Below are 21,257 nucleotides of genomic sequence, written 5' to 3'. Positions count from 1 at the left end.
AAAAATTTTTTTGTCTCTTAAATTTGATTTTATAAGTGACAGGTCAAATTCTTTCTTTTAGGGTTGTAGGAAAGATGAAGTAGGATTATGAATATGAGTAAAATCCTAAAGACTTTGTATTATTTCCTTTTCGTGGCACTTGATTATTTCTTGACTAGCGTGTTCATATTTCTGAAATGAAAGACGTGTTAACATCAAGGTTTCAATATACACTAGAAAATAATAATAAACCAAAGGAACTTCAAGTATAAATTTTAATTTTTAAAGAAAAGAGGTTAAAAAAATTCTAGCTATTATAGATAAGACTAGTGCTTCCATTAACCAATATTTCTCTTTTTATTACCATGTTTAAGTAATTATAATTTACATTTTGCTTTTATGATTTTAAACAGTTGAAATAAATGTTCTGGTTAATTTTATTTATATCTGGTATCTTTGCTTCTGTACTTTTGGTGGTCTTTGAACATAAGTTTGGAAATTTTATATTTGCCAAAATTAAAAATGGTATGTTTTTCATGATCATTTCAACAGAGCTTATTTTAAAGCTTTTTTGAACTTCAACATTTTCCCTCATCCTACAACTACAATCCAGTACATATTGAATCTCAGTCATTCAAAAAGGAAAAACTAGAGACTGAGAATCAAGGTTTGTATATTTAAGGAAGGCCTTCTCCTTTCTTTCTGTATGTTTCACTTGTTTGAAATAAATCTTGATCTGCCAGTTCCTATGAAACTAAGAGTGACAGGATAGAGAAGAGGAAAAAGAAGGAAGTTGTCAGAAACCAGAAGCAACGAGCTGAGTTCTGCTTGTGGCCATTTCTGGTCTGCTCTAGTTTAGTGCTTGGCGTAAGGCTGGGAGGTCAGATGGACAGAACACTTACTGCCTGGGATCGTGGCTGGCCTCCATTACATACATGTCCTTTGACTATGGGCAGGTCATCTGAGCCTGCCATAATTCATTTATCCATTTGTTAAAGTAGAACTTATGATTGTTCAACTCCCTTTCTTTCTTAGTTGTTCTAAGGGTCAGAGTAAAGAATTCTGTGAAAACATTCTGAAAGATCTGAGGTCCTCCATAAGTATGGGGGAATGTTATTAAACTTTCCATGCCAGCGGCTTGTTACATTTCTTGAGCCAGCCACTTGAATTCCTTATTCCTCAGAAAATGAACGGCCCAGTCAAAAAATGGGCAGAAGACCTAAATAGACATTTCTCCAAAGAAGACATCCAGATGGCCAACAGGCAAATGAAAAGATGCTGAACATCGCTAATTATTAGAGAAGCGCAAATCAAAACCACAATGAGGTATCACCTCACACCAGTCAGAATGGCTATTATCAAAAAGTCTATAAATAATAAATTCTGGAGAGAGTGTGGAGAAAAAGGAACTTAATGGTGTGGTATTTTTAAAAAGCATTGACATAAAAAAAAAAAAAGCATTGACATAGTCATCATGAAGTGAATCAGAACTTAGTTGGAGGGACTTTCCTGGTGGTCCAGTGGCTAAGACTCTGCACTCCCAATGCAGGGGGCCCAGGTTTGATTCCTGGTCAGAGAACTAGATCCCACATGCTGCAACTAAAGAACCCTCATGCCGCAACTAAAAGATCCCACGTGCTGCAACTAAGACCCAGCGCAGCCAAATAAATAAATAAATAAATGTTTAAAAAAAAGAACTTAGTTGGATATGCTCAAACTTACTTTACAGTGCATTATTGTTTCTCGTTTGAACAATATAAGATGTCATAATCTTTTCTGTATTTAGGGCTTTTAGACTTTTACAGCTTTTGAAAGTCTAAATCCAGCCTGTAGAGGGCTTCATAATTTTATACTTAGAGTGAAGGGTAAAATATGACTATCAGAAGAATAGTTCTCACATCCCACTTATTCCAAGGATAAATAAACATTTAAAATCTTTTTTTTAAAAGAAAACATTTAAAATCTTAAAGAGTTTTCAAGATTTATCGGAGTACAAAATTATTAAAAATCTTCTTGCTAAATTCTAAATTTTAAAATTACATTTAAATCACTGAGTTGTTTTTAGAAATAGTGAACAACAGCAACAACAAAAAACTTTGTAAGCTGTTTTTTTTTTTTTTTTTTTTTTTTGCGGTACGCGGGCCTCTCCCTGTCGTGGCCTCTCCCGTTGCGGAGCACAGGCTCCGGATGTGCAGGCCCAGCGGCCATGGCTCACGGGCCCAGCCGCTCCGTGGCATGTGGGATCCTCCCAGACCGGGGCACGAACCCGCGTCTCCTGCATCGGCAGGCGGACTCTCAACCACTGCACCACCAGGGAAGCCCAAACTTTGAAAGTTTTAAACATCCTGGTTAAAAGGTTTTGTTTTTCTTTAGGAAGATTTGATTGCTCAAATTCAAAAGAAATATACCATATAAAAACATAGTGAAGTAAACTGGCCGAAAAATTGTAAAACTAGATCATCAGTTTAGCATTATAGTAATCATTGGCATTATTTTTACCATTCTCTGATGTACAATTAGGTTATGCCAGTTCCTCAGCCTGACTCATGGTCTTACAGCTTTTAAACTAATGCCTCCTTTACCTTTAGAAATTTCTGGATGTCCAGAAATTTCCATTTTCCATTTCCATTTTCTACCAATTTACTGTTTTGATCACTTTGTTAATTCAGTTATTTCATGTTAAGCCACTTGAAACCAGTAAGAAGACAATGAGAAGGCTTGGAGCATGTGAGAAGGAAAGAAGAAATAAATGGAGTGGGGAGAACAAATAGGAGAGGCAAGACGAAAGTGATCCAGATAGGGAGTAGAAAAAAAATATGGGAGTTGTAAAAATGTACAGAAGCATAAAAAAAAAAAAATGAATAGTGATGATCTGGGCAAATCCTAGCAAAATCTGATGTTCAAATTGTGTCAGGATGATCAAGCCTTAAAATGGTCAGCCTTTTGATTCTTTCCTATATTTGTTAAACTCCTTAATATGAACCATTTTCAATAAACATGGAACTAGTTTATAGATAATCTCTCCTCATTTTATTTTGTAAAATTTTCCCTTGCAAAATATTTAGCACAAGCTGCAAAAAATTAAACCAAGCTGCGAAATATGTAGTTTTATAAATATCTGGATAATAAGGTATTTGCTGTGACTTAAATGTGATATTATTGCCAAACCTTGTCTTAGGAACATCACATTTGTACTGTATTAGTTTAGATTCAGCTTCAAAGAGGCCATTTAGAAGAGTCACTGCCTTGGCTGCCAGACATGGCTGGTTTGAATACCAATAGATAAAAAACAAGTTAAATAAAAAACAAGTTTGAAAATGAATAGCTTGAAAACAAATGGCTCAGATGTACAGCTCAAAATCAAATTGGCTGAAATGAGGGACTGACATTTCTAATCACTGAACTGATGGAATTTCTGAACTAAAAATTTAAGTTTAGAAAATACTAACTAAATGTTTGAGAAAAGAAAATTACAGGGAAGGCAATATATGTTGTGATATGAGTCAGAAAATTTAGTCTCAAATTCTACTCTGTGATACAGAAACTGTGAATTTGGTCAACTCACTTAACTACTTTGAGCCTCAATTTTCTACCTTGTAGGATTGTTGGTGGTACTTGGTATTTGAGGATTAGAGGTGGTATTTGTAAAGTGCCTGGTATGGTGTGCTTGGCACATAGTAGACAGTCTTTATTGTTATGTGCAAACTAAAAAAAGGAAGGTTTAAAATATCGTTTACAGCTAAATCACAGATAAGTGAATCATAAATCAGCCTTTCTTCTATGAGTCTAACCTGTTCGGAGTACCATTAGGCTAAACTTGATACAAAGTATTCCTTGCTTTTAAAATTAAACATATTCAAACTGACTTTCGGCTCATTGTCTAAAGTAATTGAGGTCATTCTCAAGAGAGAACTAAGCGGGGAAAAGAGAATGAAGGGTTGCATTTGTTTGCATTAAAGTATTAACAGTATATTAGCTGTGTAGATTTTTAGCTCAGAGATAATGTTATAATCACCCAGGTAGAGATGCCATGAGAGATACCTAGATAATAACATAAAGAACATTGTTTTCTAATCCATGTATAAGGAGTGGCGAACTGATTTAGATTTTTGGGAGAGTGGCAGAAGCTCTGAAAATTAGTATAGATTTAAGTTTGGGCTAAAAAAAATGGATGCAAGTTACAGCAGCATTTGCTAAGTAAGTGGGGTAAGGTATCTCAGGTCTATTTAAATAATATTAAACAAATATTAAAAATTTAACACTGGGACTTCCTTGGCAGTCCAGTGGTTAGGACTCAGTGCTTCCACTGCAGGGGGCACAGGTTCGATCCCTGGAGAGGGAACTAAGATCCCGCAAGCCATGTGGTACAGCCAAAATAATAATAATAATAATGATAGTAATAATAATAACATGCCAAAAAAATTAAAACTAAAAAGTTAAATTAGGTTAAGAATACAGAAATCACTTAAATTGCCACTTTTATGCCTAGTATGCTATTGTAGGCCGAAGTTGTGGCAAAAAAATTATATTTTCATTTGGTAAGACTAATAAAAAGATGAAATTATCATGTTAAAAGCCTACAGAGAAAAAGAAAGTCTTGACAATACCTCAAGCTCTTCCTTTCCAACCTGGGCCTGGCAGGATGGTTCCTGCAAAGAAGGGTGGTGAGACGAAGCATCGATCTGCTCACCAACCAGGTCGTGACCAGGGAGTACACCACTAACATTCACAAGCACATCCCTGGAGTGGACTTCAAGTGTGTGCCCCTCAGGTACTCAAAGAGATCCAGAAATTGGCCAGCAAGGAGATGGGAACTCCCGATGTGCTCATTGACACTATGCTTAACAAAGCTGTCTGGGCCAAAGATAGGAGGAATATCCCCTACCATATCTGTGTGCAGTTGTCCAGAAAACATAATGATGATGAAGATTCACCAAACAAGCTCTATATGTTGGTTACCTATGTACCAAGGAGGTAACCACTTTCAAAAATCTGTCACCACTCTCAGAAATCTACACAGGTGATGTGGAAGGGAACTGACCACTGATTGTCAAAGAAAGTTATAAAACTGCCTGCACCCCCCCAAAAAAGAAAAAGAATGTCATATGAGAAACAAACCAAAATAACAGAGTGTTTTTTTGCCCATCCAATGTTGGAAAAATTATCTAATAATTGAATATTCTGCTTGTCTAATAATTATCTAATACTTCTGATAAGTTAGAGAAATAGGACTTATATTCTAACGGATGACATTATAAATCAGCACAATCATTCTGGAAGGCAGTTTCTGTTAAAAGCCTTATGCATTGTCCTAATAATTTTATTTTAGGAATTTAATCCATAATGAAATATTTAGTTATAAGGACATTCATCAAAGCACTGTTTACTATTACAGTGTCATGTAGCAAATAATGGAGACAACCTAAATGTCTAAGAGGATTGTTTAAATAAATTATAGTACATCCAGGTAATGTTTTTCTCATGTGGAAAGATGTTCACAATATAATGTGAAGTAGGAAAAATTTACTACAAAATAGAATTACACCATTATCTTGTACTTTTTTAAAATAAATTTATTTTATTTATTTTATTTTTGGCTGCGTTGTGTCTTCGTTGCTGCACGCGGGCTTTTCTCTGGTTGCGGCGAGCGGGTGCTACTCTTCATTGTGGTGTGCAGGCTTCTCTTTATGGTGGCTTCTGTTGTTGGCAGAGCATGGACTCTAGGCATGTGGACTTCAGTAGTTGTGGCACACAGGCTCAGCAGTTGCGGTTCACGGGCTCAAGAGCGCAGGCTCAGTAGTTGTCGCGCATGGGCTTAGTTGCTCTGCAGCATGTGGGATCTTACCGGACCAGGGCTCAAACCCGTGTCCCCTGCGTTGGCAGGTGGATTCTTAACCACAGTGCCACCAGCGAAACCCATTGTCATGTTTTAAATGTGTGTATGTGTTTAGATGTGTGTAAATGCCCCTGTATAAAAGGTTTGTAATATTATATATTTAGGTGGTTATTTCTGGAGGATGAATATGTATATTTAAAAATTATTTTCTAATTTTTTTACCTTGAGCATATATTTCTTTGGTACTTTACAAAAATAGAAGATTATTTTTAATTTTAAAAATAACTGATACATAACTATACCTCAGTAAAAAAGATGCAAATAAAAATTCAGCTGGGGGACTTCCCTGTGGCGCAATGGTTGAGAATCCACCTGCCGACGCAGGGTTATAGGGTTCGTGCCCCGGTCTGGGAAGATCCCACATGCTGCGGAGCGGCTAGGCCCATGAGCCATGGCCGCTGAGCCTGCGCGTCCGGAGCCTGTGCTCCGCAACGGGAGAGACTACGACAGTGAGAGGCCCGCGTACTGCAAAAAAAAAAAAAAAAAAGAAGCCAGCGCAATGAGAAGCCCGTGCACCGCCACGAAGAGTAGCCCCCGCTCACCGCCAACTGGAGAAAGCCCCGCGCAGCAAGGAATACCCAACGCAGCCATAAATAAATAAATAAGTAAACAAATAAGCAAATAAATAAATACATATTTAAAAAAATTCATCTGGATATTTTATGGAATTTGAAATCATATATTGATGAAAATCTAGAACTTAATACTAAATTTGTTTATCAGGAGATTTTATTCCTAAAATAAATTGTTTCTATGACCTTGGACATTTATATTTTTATTATGTTTAGTCAGTAACAAATTTATGTAAATTTTATTTATTTATTTATCGAATTCCTGTATATTTTGTTTTTTTATTTTGGTCTAGCTGCTCTGCTGGCAGGATCTTTGTTCCCTGACCAGGGATTGAACCCAGGCCCTTGACAGTGAGAGCATGGAGTCCTAACCACTGGACCACCAGGGAATTACCCTTACCTAAATTTTAAAAAGAAAATAGTGACCATGCTTTGAATTTTTTTAAAAAATGCCTTTATTTTATTTTTAAAAGAATTCCTTAGGTAGGTTAAGCATCTCTCCATTTTAGGATTAGAGAAAATAAGGAAAAAGTCAAATATCCTGCCTAGTGCTTTGGAGATAGTCAGTTTTTCTTTTCTGATGTCTTACCTGTGAATAGACAAGTAATAGAATTTAAAAAATACTAACATGATCCACTAATACTGTACTATTTTGGTGCTAACATTATAACTTCACAATGGGAAGAACTTGAAAAGATTTTACAAACTGACCCTTTTACTTACAAGTTTTTCAGCTGATAATATTATGATATAATTCTGTCAGTAATATTACTTTGATTTCATTGGGTTTTCGTCATTACTATATAATTTGAGAGCATTACTAATGATAGTAATGGTACATATATATATATATATACACACATAATATATGATTCTTATACATTTAAGTTTCTGCTTTCTTTTCAGGTATGACAGCAGTTATCTGTACTTACCCTCTTGATATGGTTAGAGTACGCCTAGCATTCCAGGTGAAAGGGGAACATACTTATACGGGAATTATTCATGCATTCAAAACAATTTATGCAAAGGTATTTCATTTTTACTTATCTTGTCTATAACATGTCCTTTTATATTTAGGCAAATGTTTTGAATGTCATTGTTTTGAATAGTTATTGTTTTACTTATAATTACTGATACTAATCATAATTGTGAAAACACATGTGTTTCAGTGTGGGTCCAGAATAATTTTTCCTATATAATGTATGCTTTTGTTCTTTTGCATTTATCATAATAAGCCCAGTGTAATTTCACTTCTAATTTTTCTTCACTCAAAAGGAAGGTGGTTTCCTTGGATTTTACAGAGGCTTGATGCCTACTATATTAGGAATGGCTCCATATGCAGGTATGTTTTAAATTTGGCAAAATCTTCGTTTTTCATTTTCTTGTAGGAATAATTTTAAAGTTTAGCATGTTATATTTAAGCCCCTAATCTGTCCAGAATTACTTTTTTTCCTCCCTAAGGATAGTCACTGATTAATTTCTCCTTTCCCCAGTGATCTGTAGTGCTACTTCTTAAAACAATAATAGAATGCAGTTTTATAGTAAGTCGTTTTTCTTTTTTTTTTTTTTTTTTTGCGGTACGCGGGCCTCTCACTGTTGTGGCCTCTTCCGTTGTGGAGCACAGGCTCCGGACGTGCAGGCTCAGCGGCCATGGCTCACGGGCCCAGCCGCTCTGCGGCATGTGGGATCTTCCCAGACCGGGGCACGAGCCCGTGTCCCCTGCATCGGCAGGCGGACTCTCAACCACTGCGCCACCAGGGAAGCCCCCATGTGCATTTTAGAATCATTTTTTGATGTTGCACAAAAATCCTTGCTGGAATTCTGAATGAAATTGCATACAGATCTTGGATGTTTTTGTTAGATATATTCATAGACATCTTATAAGTTTTGTTGTGTCTTTTAGAAAATTACATTTTCAGTTTATTGCTTAATTTAATTTTTATATGATTTTATAGCTAGCCATTATTCTACTTGTTGATATGATAGCCAGCTACCATGCTACTTGTAAATGCTTTGGATTTTCTGTGTGGACCATCACATCCTGTGCAAATAACATCATTTTTCTTACTTCTGTTCAAATCCTTATTTCTTTGTCTATTTATGTTTATCTTATCTTACTGTAGCAGCTAAGGACCTACAGTGCAGTAGTCAATAAAAGTGATGATACTTGGCATTTTGGCTCGTTACTGATTTTATAAATTTATTTATTTATTTTTGGCTGCATTGGGTCTTCATTGCTACGTGCGGGCTTTCTCTAGTTGCAGTGAGCAGGGGCTACTCTTCGTTGCGGTGTGTGGGCTTCTCATTGCGATGGCTTCTCTTGTTACAGAGCACGGGATCTAGGCGCGTGGGCTTCAGTAGTTGTGGCACGTGGGCTTCAGTAGTTGAGGCTCGTGGGCTCTAGAGCGCAGGCTCAGTAGTTGTGGCATATGGGCTTAGTTGCTCCGCAGCATGTGGGATCTTCCCAGACCAGAGCTCGAACCTGTGTCCCCTGCATTGGCAAGCGGACCCTTAACCACTGTGCCACTAGGGAAACCCAACATTCTTTTTTTTTATATATATATTCTTTTCCATTGTGGTTTATCATAGGATACTGAATACAGTTCTCTGTGCTAGACAGTAGGACCTTGTTGTTTATCCATTCTATATATAAAAGCTTACATTTGCTCACCCCAACCTCCCATTCCATCCCTCCCCCAACCCCCTCTTCCTTGGCAACCACCAGTCTGTTCTCTATGTTCATGATTCTGTTTCTGTTTCATAGATAGGTTCATTTGTGTCATATTTTAGATTCTACATATAAGTGATATCTTATGGTATTTGTCTTACCATTATGAAACTTTCTTAATATCATCTAGTATATTGTCATTTTTCAAATTCCCCCCATTTATAATTTTTTTTGCCCAGATCCAAGTTAATATTTGCCTGGGATATCTTTTTTCATCCTTTCATTTTCTACTTTGTTATGTTTTTGTTTTAGATATTTATTTTGTAATCATTATATATATATAGCTGGGTATTTCTTTAATCTGGTCAGTAAAATCTTTTAATTGACAGTATACTTAATGGTTATTGATATATTTGGACTTGTTTCTTTACCTTGCTATTGATTTCCACTTGTTTTTCTTTTTTTTATTCTTTTTAATAAATTTATTTGTTTTATTTATTTATTTTTGGCTGCATTGGGCCTTCGTTGCTGCACACAGGCTTTCTCTAGTTGCGGCAAGCGGGGGCTACTCTTCCTTGTGGTGTGCGGGTTTCTCATTGTGGTGGCTTCTGTTGTTGCGGAGCTCGGGCTCTAGGCACACAGGCTTCAGTAGTTGTGGCATGCACGCTCAGTAGTTGTGGTTCATGGGCTCAAGAGTGCAGGCTCAGTAGTTGTGGCGCACGGGCTTAGCTGCTCCGCAGCATGTGAGATTTTCCAGGACCAGGGCTCGAACCCGTGTCCCCTGCATTGGCAGGCGGATTCTTAACCACTGCACCACCAGGGAAGCCCTGTTTTTCTTTATACGTTTCTTTTTATTCCTTTCTTATCTTGTTTGCTTATTTTTCTGAATCCTTAGCCCCCCCCCCAATATTTTATAAATATATAAGTTTATTTGCTTCCTCCTATGCTTGATGGTCTTTATTTAGTTAGTTAGTTTGTTGTTTGTTTTATTTCTTGTGGCTTCTTTTGAGCGGTCTTTAATTATGAGTCCATTACTTGATCTTAACCTCTGAGTTTCTGACCCAGTGATTCCATCTTCTGTAGCCCAGTGGCAGGATCTGTCTCAATGGCTTGGCTGCTATTGCCATCAAAATGTAGAGTCACTCCAACTCTCTCATGGGCCACAATTCCCAAGTGGGCCCCATATCATATTTTTGGAAGGTGGTGCTGCTAGGGATTCTTGGAAACCTTCTCTTCCTTTTTGTAAGCCCAGCAATGGATATAGTTGTTCTGCAATGACAAAGTCCCTCAGAATACCTAGACTGCCATTATGCTGGAATCAGAACTCTTTAGTTTTTTTACTATATTTTTTTCTCTTTCTAATTTTTTTTGTTTGTTTTCAGTTTTGTTTTTGAAATACATTTTTTACATAGTTATAGTATGTATATAATTTTGTTTCTTAATTTTTTCCCATTTCCCAAATGTTTTTCATATTTCTGAATAGTATTCACATTTTTATTAATTGTGTCATATTTCAGTGAATACCATTCTGCATAATTAAGGTATTTCTATTTTTTTTCTACTTGTGTTTAATTTGCTATGAATTTCCTTGTTGTGAGCTTTTCCTGTGGTTAAAATTTCTGTATTTAAGTCTATAGAATAGATTTCCCATATATAAAAGTGTATGGGGACTTCCCTAGTGGCGCAGTGGTTGGGAATCCGCCTGCGAATGCAAGGGACATGGGTTTGAGCCCTGCTCTGGGAGGATCTCACACGCCGCGGAGCAGCTAAGCCCATGCACCACAACTACTGAGCCTGTGCTCTAGAGCCCGCGAGCCGCAACTACTTAGCCCATGTGCCACAACTGCTGGGGGCCCGCGTGCCTAGAGCCCGTGCTCTGCAACAGGAGAAGCCACTGCAATGAGAAGCCTGTGCACCGCAACAAAGAGTAGCCCCCACTCGCTGCATCTAGAGAAGGCCCACGTGCAGCAACGAAAACCCAATGCAACCAAAAATAAATAAAATTAAAATTAAAAAATAAAAACCACTTCTTTAAAAAAAAAGTATATGAATATTCTAAAGTTGTATAGCATCATTATAAAATACTATAAGATCGTAAGAATTTTATACAAAGAATAAATGCATATATTGAGGTGTTATCCTAGACTGAATTTTTGTTAGTGCTTATTTGTTCTTAAGAATCAAGTATCTTTTACAGTATGTTTTTAAAATTCAGTAAATATCAAGATATCTTGAGTAATATTTAGTTGATAGGTATACTTGAGTTCTGCTAATTTTTTTAATGTATGACTTTAATCCTTTTATTATAAAATCGTGTAAATATTCAGCCAGCACCAACTGCACATTATCAATAACTTAATTCAATATTCATTAGATTCCATGTGTCTGGTGAGTCTCTCATTGTCATAACTTTTCCTGGAAGACAACATTAGACATTGAATTGAAATAACAATGCTTTATCACTTTTGAATTTCTTGCCTCTACCTTACATTATCACCATCATTGTTATTGTAAATATGTCATGTTTACGTAAGGTTACTAATCATTAATTTAACTTTTACTTATGTAAAACCTTGGAAAACTGTTCAATTCTATTCATGTATAAGGTGGCATTATACTCAACTACTACCTTTATTCAGTGAACTGAACATTATGTTAGTGTGTGAAAAACCAACGTATAATTTTTTATAGGTGGTAATTTTGTTATCTTTAGGTTATTTGTAAACATTAATTAAATCTTTTTGTCTTAGATTAAGCCAAACATTGGAAATCAGGAAATGCATAGTTAGTCCCTTGAGTTAATTGGTTGATAATAACCAATTGAGTTAATTGGTTATTATGTAAGAATGGTGTCTTCTCACAGCTCACATCTCTGTTAAGCATTGTGGTGAATTTATATTTTGTTTTTCAGGTGTTTCGTTTTTTACTTTTGGTACCTTAAAGAGTGTTGGGCTTTCCCATGCTCCTACCCTTCTTGGCAGACCTTCATCAGACAATCCTAATGTCTTAGTTTTGAAAACTCACATAAACTTACTTTGTGGTGGTGTTGCTGGAGCAATAGCACAGACAATATCGTAAGTTTGTTCATCAACTTAATTAAGTTAAATTACATTTATCCAATACTGATTTTTAGCATTGGTTAGTTGTCTTATTTTTTCTAATAGATTATTAAGACACAGGATCCCTTGCAAAATATAAATATTAATTTAATACATTTTTTCCAGTGTGCCTGCACTTTAAGCATATTATAAATAACTTCGTGCCAAATTGACCAAATTAGTTTGAACCTACTCAATTTCTGTGGATTTTAAAAGAAAGGAAAAAGAAAGCTAGAAAGAAACACTATAGTTTTCATCCATATTTCCTCATGAATTGCCTGTATGAGTTTTCTGAAATTTGAGCCATTTATTGTGTGTGTGTGTGTGTGTGTGTGTGTGTATGTGTGTAGGTACAACTTCTCTTGCACTAAATCTTGAAGGCCTACTTTGTGCCAGTCAGTATGCTAGGCATTGGGAGTTTCACTGAAGGAAAAACAAAAGTATTGCCTCAAGAAGCCTATACTCTTTTCTTTTTTTTTTTTTTTTTGGCTGCCTTGGGTCTTTGTTGCTGCATGCAGGCTTTCTCTAGTTGCAGCGAGTCGGGGCTACTCTTCGTTGCAGTGCGGGGGCTTCTCATTGTGGTGGCTTCTCTTGTTGCGGAGCACAGGCACTAGACTCGCAGGCTTCACGGGCTTAGTTGCTCTGCGGCATGTGGGATCTTCCCATGGTTTGAACCCGTGTCCCTGCATTGGCAGGAGGATTCTCAATCACTGTGCCACCAGGGAAGTCCCAAGAAGCCTATACTCTTATTAAGACAGTAGCAATACAAGGGAGTTTTATATTAATATAAGTGTATTAGGGACATAGATAAATTAGGTGGAAAGTGTAATTGGAAAGTTGGCTGTAGAGAATTTCTGTAGACCAAGAGAGATTGGATAGATGAGATTAAAAAAGAGCTGGAATACTAAGAAGCAGGAACTTTTCAGGAACAGGAAGAAGGGAAGCTCTCTGTGACTGAGGAGTATCCTGAAAAACAGGAAGACAACAGGAAATCGTAGTGTCACAAAGGCTCAAAAAAGAGTATCCAATGGAAAAAGAAAACTCAAAGTAAGATAAGTACTGAAAAGTAAGGTATTCATCGGATTTCACAATGAAGGTTACTTTTGTGAAGGCAGATTCAGTATGCTTGTGTGTGGGAGCAGATCGTACTAGACTGAAAGTAAAGGAAAAAAGGTGTAGGGACTTCCCTGGCGGTCCAGTGCCTAAGACTCCGCGCTCCCAATTCAGGGGGCCCGGGTTCAATCCCTGGTCAGGGAACTAGATCCCACATGCTGCAACTAAGAGTTCACATGCCGCAACTAAAGATCCCGAAGGCCACATCTAAAAGATCCCGCACGTGGCAAGAGTGATCCCGCATGCCACAACTAAGACCTGACACAGCCAAATAAATAACTAAATATTAAAAAAAAAAAAAAGGTGTGTAGTTTACTTTTAGAAACATGGCTGCGGAACCTTGTTCATTTGCGGAGACATGATCACCTCTAGCTATTCTGATTCTCTTCTTGGTTTTACTGCCCCTTTTCTTTATTATTTACTTCCAGTTTAGATCTTTAAAATCTGTCTTCTCTTTTCCACTTACTTCATAAGCTATATTCTACACCCACTGACTCTTTTTTTAAAAATTATTTATTTATTTATTTGGCTGCACTGGATCTTTAGTTGTGACATGCGAACTCTTAGTTGCGGCAACTTTCCCTTTTCAGGTATCTTGCTGATTCATGTCTTCCTCCTCCTACCTATCTGTGCTGATTTTTTAAGGCCTAGCCAGACTTTGGTCCTCTGCTCTTCCTGTAAACATCCAGAATAGCTCATCTATCTTTATTGTTTCAATGGTCACCTCTGTACAGATAACTAATTCTATTTAAATCTTCATTGCTGACTCATTACTTCTCTAGCAAGCTCTTGGATGTTTATACCTGGACTTCTGTCCTCAGTTCAAGCTCTGTAATTCATATACTGCTTTCTTGTCTTTTTTTTCATGTCTGTCCTCGGCCCCCAACTTTCCTATTTGTTATCGATCACCATTAATCTTCTAGTCCTGATAATACCTTGAGATCATTTTTCACATTGTACATATCCAAGTATTTTTGTCATTTTTTTGCTTAAAAACATTACCTAGAATGTTATTTTCTTTCTTTCCCATTGTTATTTCCCTAGTTCTGATCCTTGTACTTTGTCTTCTTACTTTCTCTTTATTAATCAATTCCTTCTACCCGGACACATCTTTTCCTGCTTGGAAACTGAATCCTTCAGGTTGAGGTTTTGGTCCCTTTATTCCCCATAAAGTTTTTTCCTATCTCCACCTCCCATTAAAAGATAATTCAGGACTTAACTGGTGGCGCAGTGGTTAAGAATCCGCCTGCCAAGGCAGGGGACACGGGTTCGAGCCCTGGTCTGGAAAGATCCCACATACTGCAGAGCAACTAAGCCCGTGTGCCACAACTACTGAGCCCATGTGCCACAATCACTGAAGCCCGCACGCCTAGAGCCCATGCTCCACAACAAGAGAAGCCACCACAATGAGAAGCACGCATACCACAACGAAGAGTAGCCCCCACTCGCCGCAACAGAGAAAGCCTGCGTGCAGCAACGAAGACCCAACACAGCCAAAAATAAATAAATATTTTAAAAATTTTAAAAAAGATAATTCATGGAGGGGAATTCCCTGGTGATCCAGTGGTTAGGACCCCGCACTTTCACTGCAGGGGGCATGTGTTGGATCCCTGGTTGGGGAGATAAGATCCTGCAAGCCGTGAAGCAGGGCCAAAAAAAAAAAAGATAATTCATGGAGATGCTGCTTAGATGCATAGAGCTCTTCATCTGTTAGTAATGTTATTTCTTAAGCTGTTTGGTTGGTACATGGGTGGTTTTTTTATTACAATTATTTCATAGTAAATTTAAATGTATATAAAAGTATATAATTATTTTTGTCATATATCACTTACGTATATATTATATGTATGTATGTATGTATGTATATATACATATGTGTGTGTATATATATATATGTGTGTATGAACGAGAGCTTTGAATAGGGAAGTAGAAAGCAGCTTTATGACATGGCAAATGTCTCTAAGACTCAATTTTCTTTTTTTTAAATAAATTTATTTATTTATTTATTTTTGTCTGTGTTGGGTCTTCGTTTCTATGCGAGGGCTTTCTCTAGTTGCGGCGAGCGGGGGCCACTCTTCATCGCGGTGCGCGGGCCTCTCACTATCTCGGCCTCTCTTGTTGCGGAGCACAGGCTCCAGATGCGCAGTCTCAGTAGTTGTGGCTCACAGGCCCAGTTGCTCCGCGGCATGTGGGATCTTCCCAGACCAGGGCTCGAACCCGTGTCCCTTGGCAGGCAGATTCTCAACCACTGCGCCACCAGGGAAGCCCTAAGACTCAATTTTCTTATCTTAATATTGAGATAACAGTACCTACTTAACACAGTTGTAAAGATGGAATGAGATAATGTACATAAATTGCTTAGCACAGGACCTAACATAAGCAGTCAACATTAGCCCCAAAAAAGTAATTTAAAAAAAAAATCACCTAGGGTCCCACTCCTAAGAGATTACTTTTGTATATTTCATTTTAGGCAATCTTTAAAATTTTTTTTAAATTGAGGTATAATTAATATACAATATTCTATTAGTTTCTGGTATATAACATAATGATTTGATATTAAGTCTGGTTAACATTCATCACCATACATAGTTGCAGAATCAGGCAATCTTTTCACATAGAATTTTCTCTATCCTCTATAAGCAATTATCTGTATTGTTAATTTTAGCCCTTAAGAAGAATTTTTTGTTGGCCTACTGTATACAGGGGCACTTGCTGAATACTCTTAGGGTAGTGGTTCTTAACTGGGGTGGTTTCGTCTCTAGTGGACATTTATTAATGTCTGGAGACATTTTTCGTTGTTACAACTGGGGTTGTGCTACTGGCATCTAGTGGGTAGAAGCCAGGGATTTACCTAAACACCCTACAATGCCCAGGGCAACTCCCACAACTAAGAATTTTCCAACCCAAAATGGCAATAGTGCCAAAGTTAAGAAACCCTGTCTTAGGGTTACAACAATGGAAAGCACCCAGTCTATTTCCTCAGGAAGCGGCATTTAATTTGGTTTGGGGGAATAAATAGAACTTGATAATGGGTGATGAAAGAAGAATCATTTAACCCAAGGGAACCACTTAGGCAAAGGCAAGGAGACCTCTGTATTGTTATTTGATTTTATTCATATGCCTATATCCTGACTCCCAGATTAGACAAAACAGTAAGAAAATAGGAACACATTATTTCCTAGCATACATAGGGCTTTGTATTCAATAATTGCTGAGTAGAAAACTAAAAATCATTTTTAAGTCCTTCTTTTTCTTCTTTTAGCTACCCATTTGATGTAACACGTCGGCGAATGCAGTTAGGAACTGTTCTTCCAGAATTTGAAAAGTGCCTGTAAGTTCTTCATTTGTCATTGTTCAGTTTCTTTAGGAAATGTAATGTGTATAGTAAGTAGGGAGATAGGACTGTGATCTCACTAGTAGTCTAGAGCTTTCATTTTATATCCCATAATATTCTTTGGTAAACTGAATTTAATCAGGTCCTAATCCTCCTGTTAAAATGTTCATTTTAGGTAATTCCCTGGTGGTCCAGTGGTTAGGACTCGGTGCTTTCACTGTGGGGGCCAGGGTTCGGTCCCTGATCAGGGAACTAAGATCCCACAAGCCTTGCAGCCAAAAAACAAAAACAAAAACAAATTTAATTTTAGAGCAGCTCTGTTAAATAGAAATATGATGTGAGCCACATATGTAATTTAAAATTTTCTGGTAACCTAACCACATTAAAAAAGTATAAAAAGAAACATGAAATTGTTTTAAAGTATTTTATTTAAACGAATATATTTAAAATTTATCACTTCAACATTTCAGTATTTTACATCCTTTTAAAAAAAACACTAAGTGTTTGAAATCCAGGGTGTATTTTACACTCACAGCACATCTCAATTTAGGACTTGCCACATTTCATGTACTCAGTAGCCACATGTGGCTAGTGGCTACCACTATTGCATAGCACACAGCTCTAGAGTTTTCTATAATCTGTAGAGATTTCGAATCATTCTGTTTGATTGGTGATGTGTTGTTCCTCAGGGGAAGAGCAGAATGTTTATTCAGGACCATGAATTGCCTTCATTCACCCAAAAGATTTTTTGAATATTTCAGTCTACATTGCATATTGAAAGAGAAAGACAAAGCCCAAAATGTTGGTTTGAAAGGAAAGAACACTGAAACAAGAAAGTCTTTATTGATGAAATCTGGAAGATAGTCCTTCAAGCTTTAGTAGCATAGAACTTGAGCAGAAACTTGAGAGTTTAAAGGGCAACTGCTCATATATCCTTTAAAAAGACTACATCAATATTTCAAATATTATTATGAAATAGTGTTGCTAGTAAATGTCACAGACATAATGCAAACAAAATATATTGTATTAATGAGCCACGGAATTCTGTGCATAATGCTTGTACTTGTTTAGAATGAATTGCTCTTTTATTATGAATTTTTAGCTTGGTTTTTTAAAAAAAATTAATTAATTTATTTTTGGCTGCGTTGGCTCTTTGTCACTGTGCACGGGCTTTCTCTAGTTGTGGCGAGCAGGGGCTACTCTTTGTTGCAGTGCGCCGGCTTCGTTTTAACACTTGCCTTCCAAAAGCTACTCAAGATGGCATTTTTAGCTTCTTTTAAAAATGCTATTATGGATCCTGAAATTGTCTCTTCATGACTGGGCATAAAGGTGTCATCATTTAACCATTCTCTTTCAGTACCATGCGGGAGACTATGAAGTATGTCTATGGACACCATGGAATTCGAAAAGGATTATATCGTGGTTTATCTCTTAATTACATTCGCTGCGTTCCTTCTCAGGCAGTGGCTTTTACAACATATGAACTTATGAAGCAGTTTTTTCACCTCAATTAAAAAATATCGTTATTTCTTTTCCTTAATAAACTCTCAGAGGGAAAAATAAAATGTTAATTTAATTTGGGGAGAACATTACTTGAAGGGGGATATTTACCCTGTCACAGGAACCACTGGTATTTTAGTACTTGATTTTTCTATTCATCACAAATCAAAAGTGCTTACTATACTTTTATGCCAAAAGTTATATCTTAGAACATTGCAAAAAAATCCTAAGCTGATGCTGGCTAATCAGTAAGGTTATTTGAAACCATTTTAAAGTATTATTTGGATAGAACTAACTTAAAATGGGATTCAAAAGGTTGCCATTAGTTTTATCATGCTATTCCAAGCTTTTAATTGTAATCATGATTTTCAAAGACTCTAATGTTGGTTGCTGTTATTGTTATTATTAACAGTCTTGGTTATATTGCAGCAGAATGATGAGAGCTGAACTTTTAAGTTATATAAAACATAGGTTAGAAGCCAGTATTGAAGTATTATTCTTAATATTTCTCTTCTCATAATTCTGCTCCACTGGATAAAAGGACAAACACTTTTTCTCTTCATTTTTTGATAAATGTTGTATTCAAAAAGTAACCATGTAGAGACTCATCAGTAAGTCAAGAATTTTCAGGTATTGCTCAAATGTTATTCCCAGTTTCTGAGTGATTTAAATGTGTTTTTATAAGTCAGTGTATTTCCCAAAGGCAGTAATAGTAAATACTGAATATCTTTGCTCTCAAAACAAGTTAGCATTATAGATTTGTTAGATGATTTGATGTATACTAGAAAATTTATTTAAGTGGACTGTGAAATATCCATTAATATAGGTGTGAATGTCAAAGAATGTTTCCAAGTATTATGTTATGACACAGCAACTAGTTCTTCCACGTAAAATAATTTTAGTGCAATATAAACTTAAGTAGAAATGTAAAACATGATCTGAATTGCTATCATTTATATTAAAATGGTTTAAAATGTAAGAATTCCAGTTATTATGTTTAGAGTAGTTTTTATGTTTTATTATAAGCATGACAAAAATGGGAGGGGAACAGTTATAGTTCTGTCCTCAGAAACAGCAATTTGTAGAATTGATGTGATTTTTAAGACATTAGAAAACTAAATTGAAAGTGTTATTTCTGCTTCAATTTTTTTTTTTTTGCATAAAAGATTTCTTGTCATAACTTGGTAAAAATTTTATGAACTGGTTTCATTTTCAAAGTCTTTATTTTAAAATAAATGTGTATCTTTGTATGATTTATAAGTGTACCCACAGGTAAAAATACATGTGTTCCTAAAACTATTTTGTATATTTTCATTTCTCGGCTACACTGTAGCTAAATACTGCTATCAAATCTCAAGATAATTTAAATTTATAAAATAAGTATCTCAGTTATGTTAACAATAAAAGAGGACTGCAAATATTTTTTTAAATAAAAATTTGCATTCTATGTCTGTTACAGAATACATAGGTTATTAAAAATAAATTTTCATATTTCAAGTTATTCCTCTCTTTTAACTATTTACATTATTGAAGCACAAATATTAAACATAATGGAAGAATACTTAAAATAATGACTGTATTTTTATCTGATTTATTTCAGATTGATAACGCAAAGTGAATCTTGACAGATTATCTTCAATTTGAATATTGACTGTTTCTGTTTTGATCTCCATTGTAATACTTTCCTTGCCTTTTATTGGGTACAGCCCTCTGATCTATAGAATGGGGCAGTGATTTTGTTTAGGGACTGATGAGTGAGGTACCATTCCTAGCTCTTAATGGTGGTCTGTATGGAGATGAAAAGCTTAGTGGGTATATATAATAATATCTTACAACATTTTCCTCCAGATTACTCAACATCCATTTTTGCAGCACCCATTGTGTGCCACGGATTATATCAGCATTATGGGGGCATACCTTGAGAGGTCTGTTAACTGTACTTGCAGTCTGATTTGGATTCCCAATAGCATCTATCACTGGGTATTTCTCTAACAGGGTATGTACCATACTTTTTGGTTACTGCATGTTTATGTGTCCTCCCATTGGTTCCTTCATGGGCAGAGTCATACCTTCATCCCCTTTAAGGAGCACAGGGTATGGCATCATTAATAGTTGCTCAGTGATGTTTACTGATGGGCAGAAGGAAGGTTTGGTTCCTGTTTTTGGAGAAAATGTTCTAGTAGAGAGAAACGAGGCACAAATAGTTTACGGAAAGAGCAATTTAGAAAGAAAGTTATTTGTTTTTTCTTCATAGAAATGTCTTGTTGCTAATTTGAGCCAGGATGAATGGCAAATAATAATACCTATATTATGTGAGTATGCGTTGCCTTGCAGAGTTGGGCCAATGATATCTGACATACTTGTATAGCAACTGTATACTTAAACACTTACATCAATTCTTTGAATATTAGACATTGTTACAAACTAGAAATCAATGACAAATAATAAGTCATGTATATTTCCTGAGTATTTACTATGTTCCATTCCTTATTTTAAGCACATTTGATGCCTTAACTCTATAACAGTACTATAAGATAGGCACTATTAAATATTCCTTTTTTACAGTTGGGATAATTGAGACCCAGGGATATCAAGTAACTTGCCCAGGTTCACACAATAAGTGGTGGATCTAAGCCCTGTGTGAATGAAGCTCCCTGAGTGAGGGAGTAGCAATAAATAGGTTGGAGAAGTAGACAAAGGGCAGATCAATGTATTTAGGGCTCTATAGGATGTAGTAATGATTTTGTCTTTTATTCTAAATGCAATGGGAAGCCTTGAAGGTTTTCAGTAGGGGAATAAAATTGCCTGATTATATTTGTACAAAGATTACTGCTTTATCAACAATTATATGCACTTAAAATAGAAATCAGGGAATTCCCTGGTGGTCCAGTGGTTGACTCTGTGCTTCCAATGCAGGGGGTGTGGGTTCGATCCCCGGGTGGGGAATTAAGATCCCACATGCTGGCACAGCCAAAACAAACAAACAAACAAAACAACAAAATAAAAAACACCAGAAATCAACAAAATTAAAAACAGATAATAGAGAAAATAACAAACCCCAAAATTGGTTTTTTGAAGAGATCAACAAAATTGGTAA

The 21,257-nt window shown here is 36.3% G+C and overlaps 1 protein-coding gene and 1 pseudogene across 8 annotated transcripts in view; both read left to right on the top strand.

Annotated features, from left to right (window-relative positions):
- Window positions 1-20,960, top strand: part of SLC25A16 (solute carrier family 25 member 16) — a 34,404-nt gene extending 13,444 nt beyond the window's left edge. For 3 of the 7 annotated variants that reach the window (XM_082674174.1, XM_082674171.1, XM_082674175.1), the window contains 5 exons: window positions 7,354-7,475; window positions 7,723-7,789; window positions 12,027-12,189; window positions 16,589-16,657; window positions 18,018-19,711. In XM_082674174.1, the coding sequence (XP_082530300.1) occupies window positions 7,354-7,475; window positions 7,723-7,789; window positions 12,027-12,189; window positions 16,589-16,657; window positions 18,018-18,174 (578 nt within the window). In that variant the 3' untranslated portion in view covers window positions 18,175-19,711. Of the gene's footprint in view, window positions 1-7,353; window positions 7,476-7,722; window positions 7,790-12,026; window positions 12,190-16,588; window positions 16,658-16,835; window positions 17,039-17,349; window positions 17,720-17,989; window positions 19,712-19,760 lie in introns of those variants that run through there. The other 4 variants (XM_082674172.1, XM_082674177.1, XM_082674176.1 and 1 more) reach the window with 4 other exon arrangements.
- LOC309834689 (large ribosomal subunit protein eL31-like) lies at window positions 4,622-5,019 on the top strand (annotated as a pseudogene). The gene has a single exon. The product of its transcript is annotated as a large ribosomal subunit protein eL31-like (transcript).
- Window positions 20,961-21,257: the final 297 nt, after the last annotated feature.

The sequence above is a fragment of the Grampus griseus genome (genome assembly GCF_964374135.1).
Source record: "Grampus griseus genome assembly, chromosome: 16".
Lineage (NCBI taxonomy): Eukaryota > Metazoa > Chordata > Mammalia > Artiodactyla > Delphinidae > Grampus > Grampus griseus.
Note: the sequence above shows the minus strand (reverse complement) of the source record. Positions and strands in the feature narration are given on the sequence as shown.